Below are 26,837 nucleotides of genomic sequence, written 5' to 3' on the forward strand. Positions count from 1 at the left end.
AATGATGACTCTTGTTATTACGTCTCAGGCACAACACATCTTCGATACACTATTTTTCTGATCAAAACAAAGAGAAGCAGTATAGGTAGCAAGTAGCAACATAATTCTAAACATATTTGATTATTGTGTGTCAGGATCGAAGCAAATAGAATTCCATAGTCTCTGCTTACCTCGGTGGGAAATAGGCGTGAGTTTATGTATGTATGTATATTTGATCCAAATATCAAGTAACAATTATTTTTATATGTACCTCTGCCATTACATTATATTTTTGAACAAATATATACCGGAGCAATGAGAAAATGGGTAATTAACACATTAAATCTGTACAGCGCCATCTATATTTTTTTAACGTAATTGGGAAAGTCCCTCATTCTCGTCAGTACTAATTGTCTATGGTGTGTATTGTGTGTGGTGTGTGTAGTATTACCATCAATCGATCTGCAACGCTACAAATAATACACAGTCTAGTAATAATAAGGTACATTTTTGTTTTAATCCTAAATCATGATTGACGAATGATTAATAGTCGTAATATCGCTCCAGTGCTCTAACAAAGAAACGTCAATGTCACTCTGCTGTCATTGTTATTAAATGAATGTTCGGGATCCAATCGGGATAGAAGTTGGGTGCGCGAGGGGCGCGGTTGACATTGACCCCTTCGCCTATAGGCCGAAAACTTTTTCTATAAGAGCAAATCAGATCAGCCGTCGAAATTAGTGGAAAGGTGTTTTGCAAGTGAATCAGATTTTTGTGAGATATTTATGCCGACTTTTATATGTAAAGTACGTGTTTGTTACTATTTATTACATCCTTAAATTATAAATAATTTGATTATCTAATATATGGTTATCTATCGAGTTTACTACTTTCATAAGAATTCTAACTAGATTCCTCTTCTAGTTTACAGCAAACATCATTATCAAGCCGGTATTCTAATTAGATCTATACAAACATAATTTTGGCGATTTAAATTCCAATTCAATTTGTTCCCGGGGTTTCGCGCATTTTTATACAACCTCGCGCAAAACCTGTATTTGTATTTTATATTTGCATTTGTGTGTTACAAAGAGTAATAATAATACGTCCATAAAGGATGGTGTGTTTCAAGATGGCCGTTTTTCGGGAGGTCTGTTTTAGGGTACCGTTATAATAATAGATAACAATGAGTGACTTTCCATGTTAAGTTCTTCAAAAAATTTATAGATGGCGTTGTACAGGTTTAATGCGATAATTACCTACCTATTTTCTCATTGCTCGGGCATCTACTCAAAAATATAATGTAATGGCAGAGGCATATATAAGAATAATTGTTGCTTGATATTTGCATCAGATATGGTATATATGTCGTTGCCAGATCTTAGAATTGATCATTTCATGAAATGCTGAATATTTCATGAAATGGAATACCTATCACTCGCCCACAAAATACGTTTAACGATATGAGCAACTAAATGCATGATTACTTCATGATATGGCCAAATGTTGGCGATCATATCGTAAAATTAGTAACATTATCCACCGGTAGTGGCGCTAGTGTCGATTATATTTAAAACTTGATTGATATTATAGGTAATCGATAAATGTAAAAGGAAAAGTCCTTACCAAACAAGAGACAGTCTCACAAAGTTATTTCGACAATGTCCCCATCCTAACGCTCTAACCATTAAACCACGGAGGCTGTTACATAATATAAAAAAAATGCATAATAAAGTAGTAAAAAGAATAAATAGGAACTACCTACTCTATAAAACAATTAATTATTTTACATATTACTTACTGATGTAAGTTAGTAGTCGTTACATGAGCCATGTCAGGGGCTTTTGGCGGCTCAATAGTAACCCTGACACCAGGGTTGATGGGTTGGTAATCCACCTCACAACCCACACGATAGAAGAGAAGATTTTACATATTTATTTGTTTGTATGCTCTTTTTATAGAAACCTAGAAATGTCTAAAAATATTGTGCCTGCACTGTCCGTGGTCCGCGCGCCGGGTGGAACGTTAAGTATGGACGAAGATGTTGGCCACGTGTTGTATGAGCGCATGGATTCTGGAATACTACGGGTATGATACCTACTTACATTATTTTGTAATAGGATAGTTTCCAACTAGTCAAATCAGTTGCTTTTTACTAAACGTCAAAACACGAAATTACTATGGAATTTGTATGAAAAAGCAGCCTGTGACGCCATAATAAAACATGACAAAATGGTGCACTTATTAAAATTTTTAAATAAGTTTATTAGAAAAAAGAAACAGATTTTTGTCACCTTTAGATCTGTCTTTATTTAGTAATCAGAATTACATAATTTATCTTTGACCTAGGAAACTACCCAATTACGGCTGCCAATGCGTAGTGGATTTATTCTGTTTGGTTTGGTTGTGAGGTTGATAATGTATTACTGCAGCTGATTATGGTCATGGCAGCAGGCTATTTTGCTATGATAAAAAATATATCAATTAGTTTAGTCCAGTCGTTATCGATGATTTTTTTTATTATAAGACACCTAGCCTTGCGTTCGACAACAATCTCACCTGATGGTAATTGACGATGTGGTCTAATGTCGTATACGCTTACCTAATAAATGCTTATTTATTTAATATTTAGCGTGGATCATTTGATTTCTTTTTTCGTGGTGAAAAATTGGTTGCAGTTCATGGCCAATGTTGGTGTTGATAATTAAATTATTTGCTAATCTTAGGTTTATTATTCAGCTAAGGCTAAATAGTAAATAAATAGTACCAGTTTATTTTTTTCATAAAATATATTTTATTATTAAATCATCATCATCAGACGTACGACGCCCACGGCTGGGCATAAGCCTCATATTAAATATTATTAATATTAAATATTACCCAATATTGTATTTGTGGTTCACAAATAAAATAATAATGACTTATACATAAAAGTGTGATATAGGATATCATAGATTTTTTGTAGAACTAATTAAGATAAATGTTTCAAACAAACATTATATTCGTGTAACTTTTATAGTTTTTGCAATACATACCAAAATCGCTCGCAGACGTTTTTTCCAACTTACTTGATATATCTCGCTATATTTCAGCTAGATATTTTACATAATATCCTAGTATATGATAGCCTAGTGTTATTTTGATTCTGATGTATAAGTTATAATATTGTAAAGAACCCTAGCGCCTTCGCTCGATGATCCCGCCATACCAAGTTCACGCGGTAAACGAAGCGTTCTCTGTTCTTGGTACGCGTGCAGAAGGTATATTTCTGCTTGCAGCTAACGCCTAAATTATTATTAAAATTTTGTAGGCTATTATAGCATAGGTATTCACGCTTTTGTATGTGATGTATCTGTTACGTAGTAACTATTACCCAATTTGTGGTATCGGTTTAAGACGTGTGGTACTTTTAGATATGGCAGCCAGCTGAAACGCCGGAGATTGCCTCACCCCCTGACACGCCTTATACTCCTGACACGCCTGAGGAATCGTCCACCCCGCGGGCACGACGGTCAGCCTCGAGGGTAGTGCGCCGTCCTCGTAGATGTCGTCGTGCGCTGCTATTACGTGATCAGAATCAGACAGCAGAAGAGCTAACTGATCGCGACTCCGGCAGTGACAACGAGTTCGCAGAAGTAAACAATGAAGTCTCCGAGGGGGACGAAACCCGAGAGCCCACCGATTTCCAATTACTTGCCGCGGCGAGGCGGCTTCGTAGCATAATTATAAATAGGGAGGAGCTAGGTGTGATACAGCTGGATGAAGGGGAGACTGATCAAGATGAGGAGGTAGAACTCTTTGAAGTCTTGGGAATAAATGATATCTCCACTTATTCCCAATCTTTTGAGGAAGGAGGGGATGTGGAAGACGATGACACGTGGGAGGAGGAGGGGGTTGTCGTCATGGGGGATGGGGATATGGTGAAGAGAGGGAATGGAGATGGAGGGGAAAAGGTAGCGGTAGGTGGTGGTTCGGTCACAGACGATGCAGTCACGCCGGAATTCTCTTGGACAGATGACTTTTCAACGTTTTCTGGCCAAGAGGAAATTTACACAAGAAATCCTGGTCCAATCTGCAAACTCTCCGACCCCACGGATATATTTTTACAAGTGTGGGATTTGCCAATAATACAGCATTTAGTTGCTGAATATAATAGGTATGGTTTAAGATACATAGAGACACGCGCTGAAGATGAGGGTGGTCTCAATAAACATCTCCTGTCCTGGGAATTGACCACCGTAGAAGAAATGTACAGGTGTTTCTCAGTATTCATGTTTATGTCACTTGGAAACTTCAATTGCTTACATGAATATTGGTCAACGGGAATTTTGGGAATGCCGGAGTTTAGGAGAATTATGCCCCGCAACCGCTTCTACTTTTTACTTCGATTTTTTCATTTCGTCGATAACGATACCCTTGATTCTAATGTTCGGTCTTACGACCGTAAGATCGCAAAAATTGCACCCATAATTGATCATTGTAACGCAAAATTTCCCCTTCTTTATACTCCTCAGCGGTTTATCAGTCTGGATGAGTCCCTGCTTCTGTGGAAAGGACGTCTTAGCTTCAAGCAATGTAACCGGCTCAAGTCGGCCCGTTTCGGCATTAAGTCGTATGACTTGTGCGAAGCAGGTACTGGTTACCTACTGAGAACCCACATCTATGCGGGGAAGGATTCTTCGATGACCGAGGGAGCGATCGATGACTTCGAGAATTGTACCGCAAAGGTCGTCCTCGAGGCTATGGATGGCTATCTTGACGTTGGCCATTGTCTCGTGATGGACAATTGGTACAACCAATTGCCACTTACGAGGTATCTCAAGAGCCGGCGTACGGATGTCATCGGGACTATTAATCGCAGGAGGCAGCATATGCCACCTCAGATTAAGAATCTCGATGACAAACGTACCCAGCGCGGGGAGCAACTGGCTCTGCATTGTGGCGACATGTCCGTTGTCACATGGAAAGATGTGAAACAGGTCACTGCCATCTCGACCTACCACAATGATGATCAGTTGCGTAGCCAGCGTGCCGGCGTACCAGTCATGAAGCCTAAGGTGGTGGTAGACTACAATAAAAACATGGGAGGGGTAGACTTGAAAGACCAAAAGCTAAGTGCCTACCATTTTGAGCGAAAGCGCGGGCTCAAATGGTATATGAAGGTGTTCAGGAGACTGTTGAATACCAGTCTGCTCAACTGTTACATAATTTACACCAAGCAGCCCCTCTGCAAGGTGTTAACCCACAGGCAATTTCGGATGGCTGTGGCCGAGGGGCTGCTGAATAGATTTCCCAGGCCGCTTGTAGATCACCCACCTGCCCGCGTCGTCATGAGTGATGTCATACGGCTGGATGGAAATGACCATTACCCCGGGTATACTCCAGAAATGGACAACGTCCAAAATAGAAAACATGTAAGGCGGCGTTGCGTTTGTTGCACTATCCGCAGGCAAAGGTCCGATGTGACCACTTTGTGCAAAAAATGCAACGTCGCTTTGTGCATCGTCCCATGCTTTGAACAGTACCACACCCAGGTGAAGTTATGAATATAAAATCTCAAGATTCGTAAGACACGATGACGTAGAGCTAGGTTGTGCTATGGTAAGGGACGACGTAAAGCTATCCCAGTATGTACGTATGTATCGACGAGTATACCCGTTATTTTATTGTTTTCTTTCAAGAGACGATGTAGAGCTATGTGTGTATGTATAGCTAAGTACGCTAGAGCTGTTATTACTAGTTTTTGGTTTTTTAAGTCTACTCCTCACTCTTATTCTCATTTACTTGTTTTTTTTTTTTATTGTACTCCAACACCACACACACAAGGCTTCTTACAAGTAAGTCTCCTTAATTCCTCCTGTACATTTCTTCTGCATCTCGTCAGTTATTTTTTTACGTATATATTGATATACGTAAAAATATAATAGAGAATAGACAGATACATGTACAAACAAGGTCACAAACTGTACTATTGTTCTATTTTTGATGTGTCATATAATTTTGTTTTTATGTGGCTGGTGTTCATAACAGGCTCTCATCGCAAACCTCCTCCCTATCTATAATTAATACTAATAATCTCATAATCATGGTCTGAATCATCCCCCTCAGTATTTGTTACGGTGTCACTAACACCCAGACCTACTTGTGTACTTGTACGGGTGTAAGTGACATCGTAACGAATACAGAGGGGGATGATTTAGCCGATTATTCTGAGTTAATATCAAGTGGAATTTTCCATCGCAAAAGTATAGAATTGAAAATAATTAAATAAAAACCTAAAAAAAATCATGAAATTTGCGACGGAAAATTCCTCTTGATATTAACTTAGAATCATGGTCTGAATCATTCCCTAAGTATTCGTTACGATGTCACTAACACCTGTATAAGTCAATAAAAATATGCGTGAAACGAATGTGTAAAAGTGCGTAAAATATCCGCCTCTTGTCGTGTAAATATTGATATTAGTTTATATTGATACGTTTTTATTGTGCGTAGACAAATTTTTACAGGCTTAAATGTATGTTTATAGACTTGAATGCATTATAGTATTTTTATAGTGCCTATAACGCTATAACTAAACAAGTTTTATGTACTTCGTTAAATCTTTTTAAGTTTATTATAAAATAGAAATAAACTAGATTACTATGAAACTATTTTATAAATTATTTTCTAAAGTGCCTAGTTTGTTGTTTATATTATCAAGAGAAAATATATTTTCTTGGATTTTTGAATATTTACTAAAGATTTAAAAAAAGAGTTGATTTTGTATTTTTCACCGTCTTTTTGTTACCACTTTCTATTACCAATACTATCCCGGGATCCCGAGATTAACTATAGATAATCCCGAAATCGCGGGATTCGAAAAAGGGACCGGGATCGGATCCTCTACTGACAACTAAAGCGCGTATAGTTAAGAATAGTCTTCTCTTTTCTCTCATGTGGATTACGAGACCGACTGTACAACGTGCCCTCCGAAGCACGGAATCATCTTATGTCAGACAGATGATTTCAGTCTGCATAATGTCCTGACCAGATCAGTGACAGTGTCACAAAGTGATTTTCTGTTAGACGTTACCCAGTCCCCCCGGTAATCCAACCCAGGACCTCCAGACCAAACGGAGCAGACTCCTACTCCGTACCCCAAACGAATTAACTTTCGAGTTATAATGCGGCTTCTTGGCACGAAGCGAAAATATATAGGTAAGTACATTTTGTTTCTTGAAAATATCCAAAGACTAAAGGTTTGTCAAAGGCAGACATTTATTATGGTCTACCAACCTAAAAAAAAATTAAAAGTGTGGGTATGTTCATTTCATTACTAGAATACGAGTACTCTACCGAGCTCCGAATAAGCGATTAGAAGTCACGTTTTACAATATTTTACTCTGCCCAGCAGTATCCATTGGTAGATTTATTATTAGATATGTGCTACAGAGTACTGCGGGGCGGAAGGCAAGAGGGAAACTACTGCCCTATTTTTCCCTAAAAAAGGAGCATGGAAAAAGCTGCACTGACAAAAGCGTGGCTCTTAAATTGATGATGATATGTATTATGTGCTATGTATTTCTTGCTGGAATATTTTTTTAATGTGAGCGACGCGGTTGAGTCCGTTATCCTGGCACTGCTACGATCACGGATCTGGATTCTGACTATACAGAAAAAATATCGATAATTTGTCACCAAATATCAGAATTTGTGTGCCTACAATATCCTTATTCCAGCATCAATTTCTTTGTATCTCGATAACTACAGCAGCGGGCCTGGCACCGTAAGCACGCGACTCTTTCTCGCCGCGACAGAGATCATCTGTCTCTCTCTGTGCAGTACTGTGAGAGAGTGACGGGTGACGTATGTCGAGGCGAGAAAGAGCCGCACGCTTAGCTTACGGTGCTAAACCCGCTGGTAGCAAAGATGTCATGAATTTGTCGATATTAGTCGCCTACTTAATATGAGAATTTCCCGTCACGCCGTTTAAGTTATAAGCATTGTTAGGTGACAGTGCCAGGGTAAGCGTTTCCCCAGCATCACTTTTTTCTACAGCACTTAGCGAAAAATTGATTTCACCCAAAAAATCTACAATTTGTCGCTAAATATCAGAATATGGCAATCAACAAATATGAAAATATATCACTTTTATTTTTATAAATGAGACCGACAAATTCTGATATTTGGCGACAATTTTCGAATCTTTTTCTGTGTAGTCAGAATTCCAATCCATGATGATTGAGTATATGCGTCTTGCCGTGAAAACTTCGATACCGCGTTTCACGACCGCTTGAAGAATGTGGCGCCATCTGTTGCATGTGAGCGGAACTAGGTGGCCAACTAGTTGGGTCTGCTACAGGGGCAGTGCAGGATAAACACAAAAAACACAGCATAAAGGATGGATGATGATGTCGGTGTAACATGAAGGATGCTACACCGACAAGAGCGTGGCTCTTAAAATAGTGATGATGCCAGTATAAGAGACATGACAGCAGGGTTGATGGAGTCGGTTGGTCAATATTACTAACCCCACGGCCCCGAGAAAGTAAGACGTGATTCCGAGCGTTATGTTGGTCTAAATTCGAAGACCTTGACAACTCGTTTTACTCTAATTACATAAACGCTGTAAGAAAGGTGAAGTACAATAAAATAATTGTTATATTACATCATCTCATTTATTTGCTCAACTTATTGACAATTTCGAAAATCACAGTTATTACTTTTGACAGTTGTTTGTAACTAATTCATTACACGACAACACTGCCTGCTAAATGGGATGGGTATAAAATGGTATTATAAATATTGGCCACAATACATTATTATTAATATTGGGTTACTACATATCTACAAATGGGTAGATCCTTCATTCACAAACATGAGAAAAAATAAAAATAGAAGAAATTAAGACAAGCAATTAAAAATACAAAATTAGATAATATAATACTAAATATATGAAATATTTATTTTTAATTTAGGATGAAACAAGAAGTGAGCTTGTGAAGGGCGACAACGGACTCGCGTGAAGTCACAATCCATCGATACGGGAAGCAACACAACACGCGTAATGACATCCAAGTAAGCGTTAAATTATTCCAGCGATCTACATACGAATCAAAACATACGCACGGGTAATACAACCTATGGAAATCCGATAGAATAATCACAATGTCATTGGAATAACACCTAAGATACAATAAAAAATTAACGGTGTCACCACTTACGATTTAGTACTTAGAAAATATTTAATGGTGGGATCGTAGCTCATCTATATACACCAATACCGACAGTTCAATAGACTTATTAAATCACTCGAGTCTCCTACACTGCTACTGCGGCGCGACTGTACACGCCGGCCGCTACAAACTTTACAGGTTTATTGCATTCGATTACCTCGCTACATCGAAATATGTTCAAAATTCCTACTTTAAACTTCTACCAAGTATCATTCAAGTTACATTTGCATTTCTATGAAAGTATAACGCCGCCCGCGGCCGAGGGCGGCCCGAGCCCCGCGCGCGGGGCCGCAGGCCGCCCGCTCGGTCGCCGTCGCGGCTCCTCGCGGGACAACTTCATACCGATACATATAATAATTTACATTAAACATAACTGCGAGAGAACCACAGAAACGACATACATAAAATATTCATAATCCAAGCCTACATTCGAACTACATCAACGCGCAAAAAGCGTCCGGCATTAAAATACACATTAAAAGTAATCCAGGCGGCGGACTAAACCGCGAGAGACAAAAACATTAGGATCGAATATCGTCTTGAGATCAATCATAGTAAACGAAGGGTCGGGATCGATTAAATCCACAAAAGTTCACTAAACGTAGGAACGCTCGCCGCGGTCGTGGAGCCTCGTGTCACTGACACCGACGCCCCGAACACTAGCGCGGACAGCAGCGTGGCTTTGGTGCGGGGGGGCGCGGCCGCGGGCCCCTAGGCCTGCTTCACGCGCTTGCGCGGCGGCCCGATGGGCGGGATCTGCTGCTGCTGCGTGGCCAGCGCGCGGAACGCCTCGGCGATGAGGTGCGGGTGCGACGAGATCATGTTCTTCCAGCCCGCCGTGTCCATCACGTCTGTCGCGTGGCTCCTGCGGACGCAACACAACACATGTGACTCTGTCCTTCCAACACACATTCTTTCAGCTGGGGCTGCACGGGGGGAGCGCCGTCGCGCTCGACGCGATAGAGGTATACCGTGCAGACCCCGGCAGTTTCCCAGATCTTTCATATTTTAGGAATAATTTCAAATATTGAGTAATAAGCAACTGTATTACTCAATTACAAGTTTTCAGGTCTATTTAATTCAATTTCAGAAACCAGGGGGATTAAAGAGGCCACATCGAAGAATTCATCTTTTCTGACATTTGCGCATATAAAAGGAAGTGCGCAATGCAAACATTGTTTTAATGTGGCCTTTTTAACCCCCCAGACCACTGTAACGCTAAAGTTGCCCTTTCACACCTAAACCAGACAATTCCAATGAAAATTTAATTATACTGGTTTAGGCAGGGACAGATACATAGAGTACTTTCCAGGGAGGAATTTAAAACTGCTTAGCGCGTTATAACCGAAGACACACCTGTGTGCTGCATTATCGCGTAAGTATGAATGAGACTCCACCTTATTCCTTAAGAAAGCCTTTAACCGCTTACCGCCATTTAGACTACAGTAAGGCCCAGAGGGCGCCCGATACGAATTGATGCGGGGCGGAGAATTACCTTTCTGCGTAGTATTATTCTTTATTATGAGTTAGTATAATCTAAATAAATGAATGGTACTGACGTGTTAATAAAGTCTATGGTCTGCGCCTTGAGCTGGTCAGCGGAGTGCAGGTCCGCCAGTATGAGCGTGTCGGCTGCTGACTCAACCGACAGCGAGACACACAGCGCCTCCTCGCACATCACCTTTAGCCGTTCTAGCGCATACTGTGGATGAAACAGCACAATTGATTAATAAACGTGAACATGCGAAATACACCTCCCATAACAAAAGAAAAAAAAACACAAATTTCGTAAGGATAATCAGAGAGATATTGAAGCACTCTTTCTTTCTTCCAAACCGAAGATTTTAAGAAGCAAGCAGCCGGGCCTGCACGGTTTGCCGTATAATATCGCGAGTTGCGCTATAATATCGGGGGTTCCGTTATAATATCGGGGGTTGCGCTGTAATATCGGGGGTCGCGCTGTAATATCGGGGGTTGCGCTGTAATATCGTTAAGTGGTGTGTCAGGCAGGACTGTAGGAAGTGGAATTCCTTGGTCTCTGCCTTCCCCAACGGTAAATAGACGTCATCACATGAATGTTTTTATTGCTAACTAGCATTAGTTTTATACCTTATCAGCGGCTGCGAGTAGATCGTCGGCCATCTTGTCGAGGTTGGGCGCGCGGCCCGTGTATATGAAGCGCAGCATCTCGCGCAGCACCTCGTGGTCCACGTCGGTGATGTCCACGCGGTTGCGCTTGCGCTCCTCCATCTCGTGCTCGAACATCGCCGCGAATACTGGACTCCGCGCTGGAATTTGACAGGTTGGACGTTAGCATAGAATAAGGAATAATAAATACTACGTATAGAACGGCAACTCTCCGCTCCCCACCAGCGGCTGAGTTAGGTTTACCTCACTCCCCTCGGCCTTATTTTAGTCTTCAATCTTATGAGCGTCAGACGTCACACACACAGATGCGCGTGTACAGTAACGTCAATGTGTACTGTCTGTGTAAAACGAGGTTTTATGTATGAAATGTCTGGGTGTTACTTTAGTTGGACTAGTTTACGTTAAAGTGTATCATTCTTTTTCTATCGAGATATCGATATGTGAGGTGAATTATCAATCTCATCAACCCAGGTGTCAGGGTTATTAGTGAGCTGCCAGAGGCCCCCGACATGACTCATAAATAACGACAACTTACTTAAATCAGTCAGTAGTAACCAGGATTAACAGGTTAACGTGCCTTCCGAAACACGGATCATCTTACTTTCGGACAATCAGGTGATCAGCCTGTAATGTCCTAGTCAAATTAGGGATCACAAAGTGACTTTTATGGTATGTCTCTACCGGGATTCGAACCCGGGACCTCCGGATCGTGAGCCCAACGCTCAACCATTGGACCACGAAGGCTGTTACGTTGAATAAATGATTCTGATGGACTACAAAATCGACTTAGGGGAGTGATCATAAAACTTGGAATAGATTTGGACTATATGGGTACTAGTAGTTTCAATAAAATGTTTCAAAATGTGACAGACTATAAATAACGCACCTAGGTGTTTACATTTCGCAACTAGCTTAGTTAAGACATATTTATAGCTTAATTAATTCTTCGTGTAATTATTTCCTGTTTTTCATACTACAGAATGGTTTTTCATGTCCTACTTTGATAAGTTATAATTAGTATTGAGTGCATTAATGGAATAGTTTTTCCTTTGACATAATAATCTATTTCCGGCACTCTGGGCAAAACTTACTGGGCAAATTGAGAACGTTTTCGAAGATAAGACAGGTCAAGAGTACCATAGTAATATAAAAAAACATAACAACGCCATCTATCGTGTTTTTGGGGAACGCCGATTGGAAAGTCCGTCATAGCTTCGCTGTGGCCTTTTTAACAAGTTGACAGTCCCCATACAAAATGTTTTGACTTCGTTGTAAGTCCCGCTTACTACTTAATTTTATATACGTCCTGTTAAAAACTGAAATAATAATAAATATATTCTAATTCTAAACACTTCACAATGCCTATTGAGTGCAATAGGAAATAAACCATATCTCTTACTATCATGAAAAATTAGAACTTTCAAAGGCCGCACTCACCCTGAACAAGTATGGGTCACGGACTTATGGAGTTACTCCGTCATGACCCATATATGGATCACTGGACTGTCAACGTGTTAACCCCCCCAGTAGCCTCAATATAATAATGCACAAAGTCGCACAATGCATCCCACTGATAGGTATAGGCCGACAAAGTATGACTTATGGAAAATCTTGCATAACATGGGTTTTTATCAGTTTTTACAATATCCATCTCTCTATCACTGTGTGGTTGTACCAATCAGGGACTTTCCAGGCTATGTTCCTCAAAAGCAATACAGATGGCGCTGCAAAGACTTTCCTTCATCCATACAGTCCACCATATCGATTCTGGGTTTTTGTGTATCTTCTTATATCGTGTGGGTTGTAAGGTGGAGTACTAACCTCATCATCCCTGGTGTCAGGGTTACTATTGAGCCGCCAACGGCCCCTGACATGGCTCATGGTAACGACTACTTATTTACATCAGTAAGTAGTAACCGGGACCAACGGCTTAACGTGCCTTCCGAAGCACGGATCATCTTACTTTCGGACAATCTGGTGATCAGCCAGTAGTGTCCTAACCAAACTAGGGACCACAAAGTAATTTTTGTGATATGTCCCCACCTGGAATCGAACCCGGGACCTCCGGATAGTGAGCCCAACGCTCAACCACTGGACCACGGAGGTCGATACCAGTGTAAATTACGATTTAACTGAAGATATATATCGTTAGCCAGCAAGTTATCCACTTTGTCCTTTTGAGGAAAACGTATGCGGAAACCTATCGTGACGTGATACGCCATATGGCATTGTTCAGATTAAATGTAATCGATTTGTTTTTACTGGAACGTCAATTTATTTTGCAAGGACGTTTTGTAGCTATTATTTGAGATCACGCGTGTATCCCCGAAGGAGTAGGCAGAGCTGTACAGTCATGAGTAATATCTACAGCTATAGCTTTAAGCGATAAGGCCTCCATTTGCCATGTACCTAGTTAAGTATTTTTATAATTATTATTATTAGCCTGTATGATCCCACTGCTAAGCAAAGGCCTCCCCCATGTCTTTCCAAGTATCCCGGTTCTGTGCGAGCTCTAACCAGTCTTTTCGATAACCGTCGAGATCATCGCGCCATCGTTTCCGGGGTCTACCACGTCTACGGTGTCCGTCCTGTGGTACCCAGTGCGTGATGATCTTTGCCCATCGTTCCGGATGCATGCTTTTTGTAATTATGTGTTTTTATTTCGGTGCAATAAAGTATCATCATCAGCCCATTAACGTCCCCACTGCTGGGGCACAGGCCTTCCCTATGGATGGGCCTTAAACCATCACGCGGGCCCAGTGCGGATTGATGGTTATTAACGACTGCTAATGCAGCTGGGACCAACGGCTTAACGTGCCTTCCGAAGCACGAAAACTTTTTTTTGTGGTGGACCCTATGACCGGCCTTTGCGAAAGTTGCTTAACTTCAACAATCGCAGACCGAGCGCGTTTACCGCTGCGCCACCGAGCTCCTCCACAATAAAGTATATTTGTATTGTATTTCAATATCATGTACCCACTTTAGAACCCTGTCGCACTATCATATTTGAAATTTAAGAAAACTTGAGGTTTAACTTGACAAATTAGGTAATGTGACATGGTATCAAAGTGTATACATATTAGTACTTGTGACCGTACACCCACTCCTTACCAGGTATGTTTTCAGCCCCATGTAATAGTCGGCGAGGTTTTGTCATTAACCTTTTTTGGACAACCAGGTGATTCAAGCCTGTAATGTCCTTACCAAACAAAGGACAGTCTCACAAAGTGATTTAGGCAATGTCCCCATCGGGAATCGAACCCAGACTCTCAGATCTCAACGGTCTCAGATCTCAGATAACAACTAGACCACCGAGGCTGTCTAAATAAAATGTAATCCCCTGTATTATTAATATTGTATTAAGAAAGCGAACAACGAATGTGAGCAATAATCTCTAACAAAAAAAAAAACATAATCATCATCATCTAATATAATGACACCATTGATGAGGTTGGTAATTCAACTCACACCCCCACACGATAGAAGAAGATCTCCACCGGAGTTTATGCTATGTTATGGTCCTTTTTTTTGACGTGTCTTATTTTAGATTTGCTGCAGATGGCATTAACAACTTGGGCGGACAAATGGGGAGCGCTAAAGGCTCTATACCCGATACAACGTATAAGACAACAGGCCTGAGGGTGCGTGTTATGTTCCGAGAGTTCGAGAGTCGGTAGTGATTTTGGTAGTGATTGTACACACCTGCTAATATCGCTTTATGCGCTTGAAACTCCCGTCCCCCCACTGCCAGCGTGACGTCGGAGAACCGTTCGTTGTCGAACAACGCGCCCAGGTCGTCTGACAACCGGCACTCGGGCACCTTGAACTGGACCACGTTGCTCTGCCCGCTGATGTTGATGCTGTCGGCAACCACGGACACTTCGCAGAATATCGTCAGCTTGTCCTCTGGGAGTAGACCGTTCGCTTCGTCTAACAGGAAGTCTCTGAAATTGAGAAGGGAACGGGTGAAAGTTGTGTAGAGAAAACATGACATATAGCTAGATAAGGACATTTTTTTACGGACGGTAAGTATATTAATATGCATTTATTAGGGTGAAAGAATAATATATTTAAAAGACTTTACCTTAAGAAACTTGTGTAGTATATTCCCTTTGTTTTAAAATTGTAAACATAGAACCGGGAACCATATTAACAAATGTGGAACATGCGTCGTTAAAGATTACTTAATTAACGAAATGTATGGTACATTTAATAAATAAGTTATGGATAAGTAATTACAGTATGCTATGACTAGGTAATCTATACTTACTTGAGTAAATACCGGGACAGACTGTTTAACTTACCCTCCAAAGTACGGAACATCGTACATTCGGACAATCAGGTACCAGCCTGCAATATCCTAACCAAACTAGGGAGCACAAAGTGATTTTTGTGATTTGTCTCTACCGGGATTCGAACCCGGGACCTCCGATCCAGAGCCCGCTCAACTAGACCGCTATGTATGGTGGTAATTTTGACAAAAAAAAACACATAATCAAATGCGATTTTTTGGATATAGAACTAGTATTGCCAGTAAGTAGTAACTGATTACGATGAATTTTATGTCTGACAACACATCATCATCATTTTCCTAGCGTTATCCCGTTTTCACGAGGTCAGCTTACCTAAACTGTTTTTTTACAGAAGTGGCTGGTGCCAGCGCTTCACCATTGCCAATGAAGTGTAGCTATTTGGTCCTTTAGCGTAGTTACTAATTATTACAAAACTAAGCCGAGCCCTGGTAGCCCAGTTGGTAGAACGCTTGCTTCTCTTTGAAGTCGCAAGTTCGAATCCAGCACAGGCCTAAACCAATGATTGTGGAATTTGTTTTCGAATTTATATTTGGATCATAAATAATCATCACGTGCTCAGCGGTGAAGGAAAACATCGTGAGGAAACCTCCGAAATACTCAGGAATTTTCCTGAGAAAAGTATTTTCGGTGGCATGTGACCTAAGCTGTATTGGGCTGGTTTTCCCTTCGCGGGTCGGAAGGTCAGACAGGCAGTCGCTCCTGTAAAAAGCCGGACCTGTCAAATCTGCTGGAGATCTGATGATGATGACTAATTGAGCGGGAAAAACGTAAAAACGGTCATCATAGATGCTAGTTTAATAACAAAACAGTAGTTTGTAAACATCAAACAAAACTAAGCCGAGAGTCTTAATACTCCATTACAGCTAGATAAAGTTACATAATCGTTGGCACAACTCCAAGGTATAACCTGAGCTTAAGAAATTATGAACTAGGGGTCACTAACCCGCAATACTGTTATACACTCCAAACTTAAAGCTTCGTGTTAAGTATGGCTGCAATACAAAATGTATTTACATAAATCGTTCATATTACTCAAATACTCAAAGGGGTTGATTCGTATCTTTACCAGTTTAAGATGATCTGTATAAATGCATGATAATAGAGGAAAATCAAGCAATAGGATAGATATTGCGTGTGTCATAGCGGATCTTTTTAAAATGGTTGTTAGGGCGCGGAAAGAACTTACAGTTAGGGAATGGGAATGTAATCATATTAGGGTCTTTCCCTTCCCCTTACGTTAAATATCAAAGTACGTAAGTTTTATATGTATAGAGTTATAGAGTTGACTAGCATCTAAATTACGTACATTCAAATACCTACGTTACGATATGAGTCTAAAGTCTAACAAATGGCTCACAGAAGTCAGTCCAAAATTGCAACAAAATCATAGCTTTAGGTATATACATATTAGAGGTACCGCAAATTTTTGTTGTTTTTTTTCCTTTGATTACATTTAAACGTTAAGAGCCTGTAATAATTACTTTGCTTTCCAATTAATTTCGAGAAAAAACAAATTTCGGGTAGAAAATGTTTTTTTTTAATAGGTGTTATTAAAGCAATCTTTGGCACAAACGTACATTTGTATAAACGTACTTACATCGTACATTTATAAAAACGATAAATAATCAATTGTGTCTATCGCGGTCGATAGATGATGGGGTCAATGTTCATGTATGTACGTAGATCTGTGACTTAAATAAAAGTTATGAAATTTAGCTTAAATAAATCTATTAGAGATGTGCTTACTTATGCAGTCTCTTTCTCTTTTGTATGTGATTATAATGAGTGTATTTATCTACTACAAACTCTGTTCAAACGAGTTTTATATGTGTATGGAAATTGAAGTATTGATTTGAAGGAGGCCCGAGCTCCGTAGAACTATTTATTTAAAAAAAATACTGACTATTAAGCAGGCGGAACCGCGCGACGCTAGCAAGCACAACATAAAAAGATCCAACTCACCTTCTGATGAACTTTTTGAACCCCCAATCTTTGCCTTGAACGAATCTGTACGCTCGTTGCGACTCCATTGCTTTCGTCTCTTCCCGTTTTGCATTTAATATTGAGAACTTAAACTTCGCCCGCACTTCAGATTTGTTACACGACACTAATAATAGATATAACGATAAGTAGTCTTTGCTCTCTTCATCGAGTCCTTTTGGGTTCACGCGGAGACACCATTTTAATTTATCACTAGCACCGGCGGAAAATGTCGATGATTTTAACACTTCCCCCATCTCCTCTCTACAGAAACTAAAATTGTTTATAGTCCACATGTAACTGAATTTCACCACTTTGACCTGGAACAAAGAAAGGTTAACATTAATGCACTTGTCTTTGCAGTAAAAAGGCGCAAAAAATACGTAAACCGTTTTTACTTAGACACATAGGATCAAGAGTACAAAATGGAACAATTAAAAAAAAAACAAGTAGATAAATGCCATATCAAAAACCAGCCAGTGTCCTTACTATTAAAGAGTTTTTACAAGTCTCACAATTTGTAATCTCCAACGACAAACAGGCTAAGTATCGACAATTAAAAACTCCGATATCACATTGATAGGTATAATAACATTCTGGGGCATCTGACTACCCCAATTAGGGACATAACCGTGAGATTACATTATGTATATACAATTCCAATGTATTATTTATAGTGATTGTAATCGTTTGTTTGCAAACAAGTCGGCGTGCAGGAGACGGAAGGACAATTATTGATGGCAAAAAGTAGACAATGGGATGGTCTGCGTCGGGTTGGGCTTGTAAATAATGGATGGAGGAATCTATGAGAGCCGCTCGACCTCTGTTGGGCAATAAATCTTCGCCCAGCTGGCGGTACTCGGCCCTTTGTGCACCTAATAGCCTCGCTGACGTGTAGAACAAAGTCGACCGTCGCCAGTCGCTTGCTCCGCGCGTTAACGACATATTTATGGCAAATAAAATTCGAAACAAAACCAACTGTTAAACGTCTATTCATATTTCAAGGCCGGGATGTCCCTTGACTAACGATGTCGTAAAATTAACTACTTGCTAAGGTGGGTTATTACCGCTTGTAAATTGTTAATATATTGTACAAGTGCGCGGGAGTGTACTGTGTAGGGCCTTTAGTAAAGATCGAACTCCACCAAAGCGCAGCGGAGAGATTTGTTGTTTAATAGCCAATAGAATTTCGTCATTGTGTGTCAATAATGTCAATAATACGCTTAACAGGCTTTGATGGAGTCTGGCCCTTATTCAGTGGAGCGAGTAGAGTTGCGCTTTAAAGAATCAGAACGCCAAGTTGAAGTCAAAGTCGTTTCAAGTGTATTTTATTACTTTTTATAGATTTAGACTAGTTACTGTGGTCCTCACACCAGCTTGCTTCTCAAATGGGGAGCGCGGGTTTGAACCCCAGTACCGGGCTGGCACCAATTAGTTATTAAGCTTATTAATTTATAAGTGCAATTTTCACTAACACAGTTGTCTCTACCACTATAGATCGCCTATGTGGCTCACCACCTATCACGTTGCTCGGTCTAATAGAAAGCACGGTGAGGTGTGGATACTCAGTTCATCTTATGATTGATGTACCTTTGACTACCCCAATTGGGATAGTCGTGGGCGTATGTGTAGATTTTGGGCACACGTGATCGAGCGAGGTTGAGGTCATGGCGGGCCCCGGACGGCCAGGGCGGCGGCGGCGGCGCGGGCGCAGTGTCGTTGCCCCCGCGCTGCTTGCGGTGCTGCGGGTCCCTGCCCGGTCGCCGACCCGGCTCAAGGCCGTCCGCATCATCCCCGCAGATACCACTCGCAGATACTCGCAGATTCCACCGCGTCGCCCGCGCCGGCCATATACGTCGACAGATTTATCGCCGCATTACTATTCAGACGCCCGCAACTTGCTTTAGTTCTAAGTCTCTAACGTTTACTTTAGCCGAGAAATTTCCTGTTTTAGTCTATAATCTGTACCTGCAGATGTTGACCGTCTGCCGGAATTAATTAAATTCAAATATCCGAGAAATGCGTTTCAGAGGTAAAGTGACCTAACCTGTATTGGGCTGGTTATCCCTTCGGGTTGGAAGGTCAGATTGGCAGTCGCTTTAAAACGACCTGTCAAATCTTCAGAACGGGATGACGCTAGGGAAATGAATCTATAATCTCCACATGCAGTTGACGGTCAACGGGAATTAGTTACCTAAGTCTCAAATCTTTATTTCTGTAACGATGTAGGAAAATATCCGGTCGTATAGGCGTTGACTTTCGTAGAATCATAAGAGCTGGTACCGAGTATTTATTGCGATAACTAGCCGTATCGGAACAGGTTTGACTGATGAATTGACGTACTATCAGGAAGTTCACTTATCGATAACGCAAACAAAGTGACCGTTTGCTTACAATGTCTACGAAATGCGCATTCATTGTTCGTAAACGCATTTCCACTTTATAAATCAGAGAAGCGGTTGCAATTTCTAAAATCCAAAACAAAAACAATATCGTTTATGAGAGCTGTGGCTGTTTTGTAGACAATGTAAAATCGTATACAATTGCAGTTTCTAGTAGGTATTTCAATATTGGCATAGTCGGTTAATAGAAGCGATATCATATGCGTTGAAGTTTCTAAGTAATACAGGAGACTAGGCACGTGGGGTTTGCACGTGTTATACAACATACTGACACAGGCGTTATAGGCAACGCAATCGATACGGGAGTCACTTAATCCGTGCTTCATTTCACTCACGCATTATACAGGCGTATAGGAATCCCTTTACGTAGATCCTTTGCGTCAACACCAAACTGCGTATTCATGTAACACGTCAATATATAGCTGTTGTAACCTAGTTGGAAGAACGCTTGCACGGGCTTAAACCAATGATTTTCGAATTTGAACTTTGTATCTCAGTACTTTTGTTTGTGTATTCATTGCTTTTATCACCTCAGGATCATGAGCAGTAGTTATGTGCTGTTAAATAGACGCTTGTTCGTTGTTCTAACTACTGATTAATTAATAATTAAACTTCGCCTCGTGACCTCACATGAATATTTACTTGTTTAGTTCCGTTACCATTAACGGTCGTGCGATCATCAACGTCCAAATTGAAGAGCTCGAAGCCTCGAACCTTAATAAGTATACGTGCCGCGCCGCTGCGACGCAGCAAAGCGAAAAATACCGTTACCGTTCGCGAACTAAATAGATTTTTCGGTAAAAAGCACCAAAAAAGTTAATGCCGGGTCGGCGAATAACTCGTCCAACGGTCGGCCCAATTGTCATAAAGGTGACCACCGACCGACACAGGAAACGGCACGGTAAGGTTGACTTGAAGTCAGTGACTGCTATCCCTTATTCGTATCAGTCATGACATAACATGGAAATGATACGTTCGTGATAAGTGCAAATATCCGTACGGTCATAGAGAATGAAGACGTTACACTGTTTGCATTGGGTTTATAATCACGTGTGTTAGATAAGGTGCGAATGGTTGCTTTTTGCGCGTAGCTGTATGTTTGCGATGGCATCACGAGTCCAAGAGTGCGATGATCGTTGCCTGTTTACAGTTCGTTCATGGAAGACGTTACTTCCTGGTACGCATACTACATACTAAATGTATCTTCATGCTTGTCGATTGTGGAGTTGATAAAGAATGAACGTGTAATTGCTCATTCTTTTATTCTTGGACTTGACTATCTTTTCCGATTCTTATTGTATACGACAATACTGCATTGCGAGTTGTTTTTCACATGAACTATATAAATTAAATCAGGCCAGTAATTCCTAAAGGAGTGGGCAAAACTACAAGTAATCAGAAAACAACTTGCTGGCCCTGCAGATATGATAAGAAGTCTTGAGATGGCGAGCAGTTGGTGAGAGCTCTCCTTCCTTCGTACATACGTATATTATTATGATTCGTCATGTAGAAATTGCCGGAAAGCAGAGCAGAAAAAAAAACGCTTATTAAAGAAGGATGTACCAATTAATACCAAAGGGGCTCGTACCCTTGACCAGGGTTTCTTATAACCGACATTTCGAGTACCATTCTTGTAACACTATTATCACCGTGATACAAGATCAGAGGATTTACCAGTTAGGTTTACGAGCACTTAACTTGATGTGCCCAACTTGGGGGTGTACTCTTTAGAAGTTGAGGATTCAAATTTGGATATTAACATAGGCAAATACATTAAGGAACTTGTTGGCCTTGTTATTTAGGGACCCGTTAAGGTCCGTAAAGTTTGTTATGCTATGACAGTTTCGTGAATATGAATCAAGGATAACATTGGAGGTAGTACTACCTTCGACAACTGTTGAAGTGTCTTTGATACTTGAACATCTTTTAGTTTTGGATGTAAGTTACCTCTCAATCAACTGGAGAGGGTATGAAGTATTACGGAGGGTACCAAGCGGGTTGGTGGAGAAACTTCATATTAGGTGCATTTTTTATTGTAAAATAAACTTGTGTTTGACCAAAAGTCCACCTGATTTCTTCTTCTATTGTAAGGGTTATGTATGAGGTAGATTATCAACCCCGGTGTCAGGGTTATTATTGAGCCGCCAAATGGCCTTGACATGACGTAAGTGAAGAAGTGGCCTAAGGTAGGCTTTTGAAATCAAATGCAGTTTTTTTAAAAGAAACGCCAGTTCCGCTCCTATTGCCATCATCCACTACACAACTAGACCTAGTAAAAGCTACTTGTAGCTAGATACACTCAATTCGCCTCCCATATCGGCTGTAACCCAGGGAGTATCTGCCTTAATGCGACGCGATTGGATTAACGATCGGATAGCCATTGCAATGGTGACGTGCACAAGCTTCCCACATCCCTGGGTGTTTTATTATGCCCAGTTGTGGGACGTATACGTTCCTATCCCTACATCATCAATCGTGGTATCAAGGGCCTTTGGCGGCTCAATAATAACCCTGACACCAACAATAGAGCAGCGTAGTGGAGTATGTTCCACACTACCTGTTATCCTATTTTGTACTGGGTGAGAGCCTTCAGCGCTCCCCATTTGTCCGGCCAAGTAGATAAATGCCATCTGCGGCAAATCCCTGTGGCCCAGATCACGTAAGTAACCGCGTGTGCCCAAGCAGTGAGTGAGACATATATAATATAGGTTGTTTATAACATCCTCCTCACGCCTGTATTCCCGAAGGGGTAGGCAGAGGTGTATAGTATAATATAATATACCTAGTCTTCGCCAGCTATGTTTATGTTCTACGTAATAGGGGGCGAGCCTATTGCTATTAACTGGGCAAAAATCCAGGCAACCTTGGATCTTTATGTATTAGCATTAGCACACCCCGAACACTTCATACAAACAACCTCGTTGTAAACAGACACTACACATTGACATTACCGTACACGCGCATCTGTGTGTGTGACGTCTGACGCCATACGATTCGAGTCTAAACTTTGTTCGAGGAGGCTGAAGTAAACCTAGCTCAGACGCTGGTGGGGAGCGGAGAGTTGCCGTTCTATACGTAGTATTATTCCTTATTCTATGGTATTAGGTAAATTAGGCTGAATTTGGTAAAGTGAGACTATATCAATTATCATTATCAATCTTTATTTACATTACTGGCAATGCACTGATTGAAAACTATAAGTAAACACCATCCATTCAGTAAGTAATTAGTAAATTAGTGATCGGAATAGCAAAAAAAGACGTTTTTGTCTAATGACGGATGATTGAAGTCTGCAAGTTGACAACTAACGATAAATTGATAGCCCTGTCTGTATAATTGCAGAGACAATGTCGAGCATTATTAAATGACTATAATTTGTGTGCAAACTGTTAGTACAGGTATTATAACCAAGGGCAGCACGTGTAAGCTTCTACAGTATACATTGCTGTACAGCTACTACAGAACTACATCGCTACTATAGAAAGGAGGATATGTATGTGAAACTCGTGTCGCTTGTGAAAATGGAGTAACTTTTAAAACATAAATATCCTATATACGTCGCACTGCTGAGTTCAGAGCTCTTCTCAATCAACCGGAGGGGGTACTGAGCACATTCTACCACGCTGCTCCAATGTTGGTTGGTAGGAGGTAAAAAATAAAATTAACCCTTTCACGGACAGAGATCACGGGTCATTGATGGATTATAATAGGTAATAATGACACCTTGGAATCGGAACGTCATTAGACGTCCTGTCCTTGAAAGTGTAATGGTGGAAAATGTTATTTCTTTAATAAGGAACGATGATGTTCGTTATGTAAAAAATGTCGATTCAAAGTGTAACTATGTTACTGAATAAAGATATTTTTTGAATTTGGTACCTACAATCAATTTTAGTTATTGCAGTAGGTAAGTACCTTCTGGTAAGTGAACAACTGTGTTGGAAGATTGGCAAGTCAAATGTTGGGCTTTTTTATAATATAGGGGCAAACGAGCAAATACATCGCCTGATGGTAAGCAATAATCGTCGCCATCGACACCCGCAACACCAGGGGGTTACAAGTGGTTAGAAGGCCTTGTTCTTCCATATACATTACAGCTAACTACAATACTTCATATAGTTTCTTACATTGAAGTTACTTATAGTGATTCTTGTATTACAACAAGCGTGGACCCGCACTCAAACTGCACTTGCGACCTGCGTTTGGTGTGTAAAAGCGTTTAATTTGTAAGAAATACTTTCAATTCCTCTTCAAAGCTTTATTGAGAACTTGGCACAACCATATCAGTGCGCGTTCTGTAGGTATATGTAAGAATGGAAGTGGGTGTATATAGTTGTGAGTAAAGAGGAACATTTTTCTCAGATTCTTTGATAGAGCGTTCAATGCGTGGGCGTTATTACACTAGTGTATGACATGGCACGGAACATGTTAAGCTTTCCTAGATTTCGTGTGACGTTGACGTCTGACGGATGGGCTATGATTTTGGATTATAAATGATGTTTTGGCGTTTATATAGTTGACATAGAGAAGGCAATGCAATGAACACTTCATGCAGGCTACTAGTCGATTAGGTCAATTAGCGATGGTAGCCGGATCCCTGAGGGTGGGTTTCCTACAAAGCGGATACAAAACGAGCGGAGATTACAGCGTAAGAGAGAGAGAGAAGATTATCTCTTTTTGAGAATGCTTAGACGCTCTCTCCCATGCTGATTGATTACTTCCTGCGCATCACCGTTCCATCCTTAATTCTCACGGGTTACAGAAGCAGTTGCATGTGTCAATCACCAGTTCTACGCGTTGGGCCTGTTCCCGTCATACAGCAGGCTGAGGACCGTCCTCCGGTAGATTGAGGGGACGTCTGTACAAGTCCCACTGCACAATCCGATGTAGGCTGTTTATGTGTTGTGTGTAGCTTAAGATGTAAGTTCCCTGTGTCAATCACAAGTTCTACGTGGCGAGGCTGGTCTCGTCATACAGCGGGCTGACAGCAAGCCTAACGGTCCTCTGGTAGACTGAGGGGACGGCTGTACCCAGCAGTGAGGCTTATAAGTCCCACCGCTCAGCCTGAGCACGTGTTATGCATTGGTAGAGATGCAAGTTACCTGTGTGAAGCACCAGTTCTCCGCGACGGGCGTGTTCCCGTCGTGCAGCGGGCTGGGCACGCGGCTCACGGCCATGCCGCCGGCGCCGTTGGAGGACACGCGCGCCGACTGCGGGGCCGACGCGCCGCCGCCCGACCCTCCACCGCCGCACTCGCTGCCTGACCCGAGCCTGGAACAATGACACATGCGTTAGTATTACCATAATAATAAGGAATAATACCGTATAGAACGGCAACTCTCCGCTGACCAACGGCTGAACTAGGTTTACCTAACCCCTCCCTCGATCTTACTTTAGTCTTCAATATTATGGGCGCCCACAGGCACCCACAGTTGCGCATCAACATCAGTTTGTAATGAAGTGTCCGGGGTGTGAGTATAACACAACATAACATAAGCTCACGATTAGTCACATATGTCCACGACAAAAAGAACTAAGTACCCACACCTCACTGAGCCATCTGGTAGATAGGTGGTCGTATCGCCGTCTATAATGGATAGATGCGTTAGCGACCGAGGAAAGAGTTAAAGAGATCAGATGCAAAATACAGGTTAAATACAAGTACTGCATAAGACCGGCGCATTCACCAAAAAGATCCTACGCACGCGAATTTTTTTAAATTGCGGTCTCATTTTATTTATGTGAGTTACTAAATACGGGGTAAGTGCTATACTCAAAAACAAAAATCGTTTATGATGTTTATCCAAACCTTAAGGTTGCCTGTCAGAAATTGCTGCTTAGGAAAATTTTATCCGTTTGTTGCTGTCTCAAACGATATATTGTAGGCAATAACGAATTATTGACTGACCGATTGACTTTTACGATATTATGCGGTGCGCTGATAAACAAGTTTTTCTATCCAAACTTATCTCTCCGAAGTTTAGGTAGGTAAGTCAGCAACGGAGGTAAAAAAAATAAACTAAAGAACAATTAGATTACCTACAACGATATGAAAAGAAAAAAGAAACTAAATCATCTAAAGTTGAGAAACTAGAACGGTTTGTGAGTCATCAACTAACTGTAGGTAGTAACTGTAGAGAGCAACCCACGAATTGAGACAGAGACCTAAGTTTGCCTAAAGTAACATTGTAAAGATATTATGAGACGCGTACATAAATAACTGTGGCATAATACTGAAATATGTATGAATACTCAAACTCAGCATTGAAAGCTACACGTGCCAACGAATTATTCAATTAGATACAAGAGAATTATGGTCATGTAATAGCTAATTACCGTCATGGTTTATTGATATTTAGTATGCACGAGTACATCGAAATAGAACCCACATAAGCTGATGAGTAAAATCCTAATTGGGGGGATACAATTATTCTTTAAAATAGAACTCAAATACTTAATTACAAATTAAAAGAATATGATTCTGGATGCCGACGCAATATTAGTGATAAACATCTACATAATTGTAAAAGAATGACTGACTTTGATTACGCTTTGAATGCTGAATAACCTCTGTTGAGGTAGCCCATGGTAACTCATCATGGCACACACGCAACGGACAAAGTAAAACGAGGACATACCGATATAAAAGCATTAATACATATACAAAGATACCTAGATAAACGTAATAACCCCGATACGCTAGCGAGTGACCTAGTGGCCGAAAGGCAATAGCTGCAACTTCTCATGGAATTGAATGCAAGGCGAAAATGTAGCAACGTAGTAATACGCCAATCAAC

At 40.9% G+C, this 26,837-nt stretch overlaps 2 protein-coding genes across 7 annotated transcripts in view; one reads left to right on the forward strand and one right to left on the reverse strand.

Moving 5' to 3' along the window:
- Positions 1 to 429: 429 nt before the first annotated feature.
- LOC126369619 (piggyBac transposable element-derived protein 4-like) lies at positions 430 to 6,540 on the forward strand. 2 transcript variants are annotated; one of them, XM_050014125.1, is made up of 3 exons: positions 430 to 481; positions 1,941 to 2,067; positions 3,393 to 6,540. In XM_050014125.1, exons 2-3 carry the CDS (start codon positions 1,951 to 1,953, stop codon positions 5,523 to 5,525), a joined length of 2,250 nt encoding a protein of 749 aa, XP_049870082.1. In that variant the 5' UTR covers positions 430 to 481; positions 1,941 to 1,950; the 3' UTR covers positions 5,526 to 6,540. The 2 variants fall into 2 exon arrangements, with proteins under 2 accessions (XP_049870082.1, XP_049870081.1); XM_050014124.1 differs by lacking the exon at positions 430 to 481 and adding an exon at positions 590 to 785.
- Positions 6,541 to 8,617: 2,077 nt separating this feature from the next.
- The window catches only part of LOC126369665 (protein roadkill), an 82,539-nt gene continuing 64,319 nt past the window's right edge, over positions 8,618 to 26,837 (reverse strand). For all 5 annotated transcript variants that reach the window (XM_050014221.1, XM_050014224.1, XM_050014220.1 and 2 more), the window contains 6 exons: positions 25,143 to 25,311; positions 17,621 to 17,958; positions 15,048 to 15,289; positions 11,307 to 11,485; positions 10,757 to 10,899; positions 8,618 to 10,062 (listed from right to left, as the gene is read on the reverse strand). In XM_050014221.1, coding sequence (XP_049870178.1) covers positions 9,909 to 10,062; positions 10,757 to 10,899; positions 11,307 to 11,485; positions 15,048 to 15,289; positions 17,621 to 17,958; positions 25,143 to 25,217 — 1,131 coding nt within the window. In that variant the 5' untranslated portion in view covers positions 25,218 to 25,311 and the 3' untranslated portion in view covers positions 8,618 to 9,908. The remainder of the gene's footprint in view (positions 10,063 to 10,756; positions 10,900 to 11,306; positions 11,486 to 15,047; positions 15,290 to 17,620; positions 17,959 to 25,142; positions 25,312 to 26,837) is intronic.

Source organism: Pectinophora gossypiella, chromosome 9 (assembly GCF_024362695.1).
Source record: "Pectinophora gossypiella chromosome 9, ilPecGoss1.1, whole genome shotgun sequence".
Lineage (NCBI taxonomy): Eukaryota > Metazoa > Arthropoda > Insecta > Lepidoptera > Gelechiidae > Pectinophora > Pectinophora gossypiella.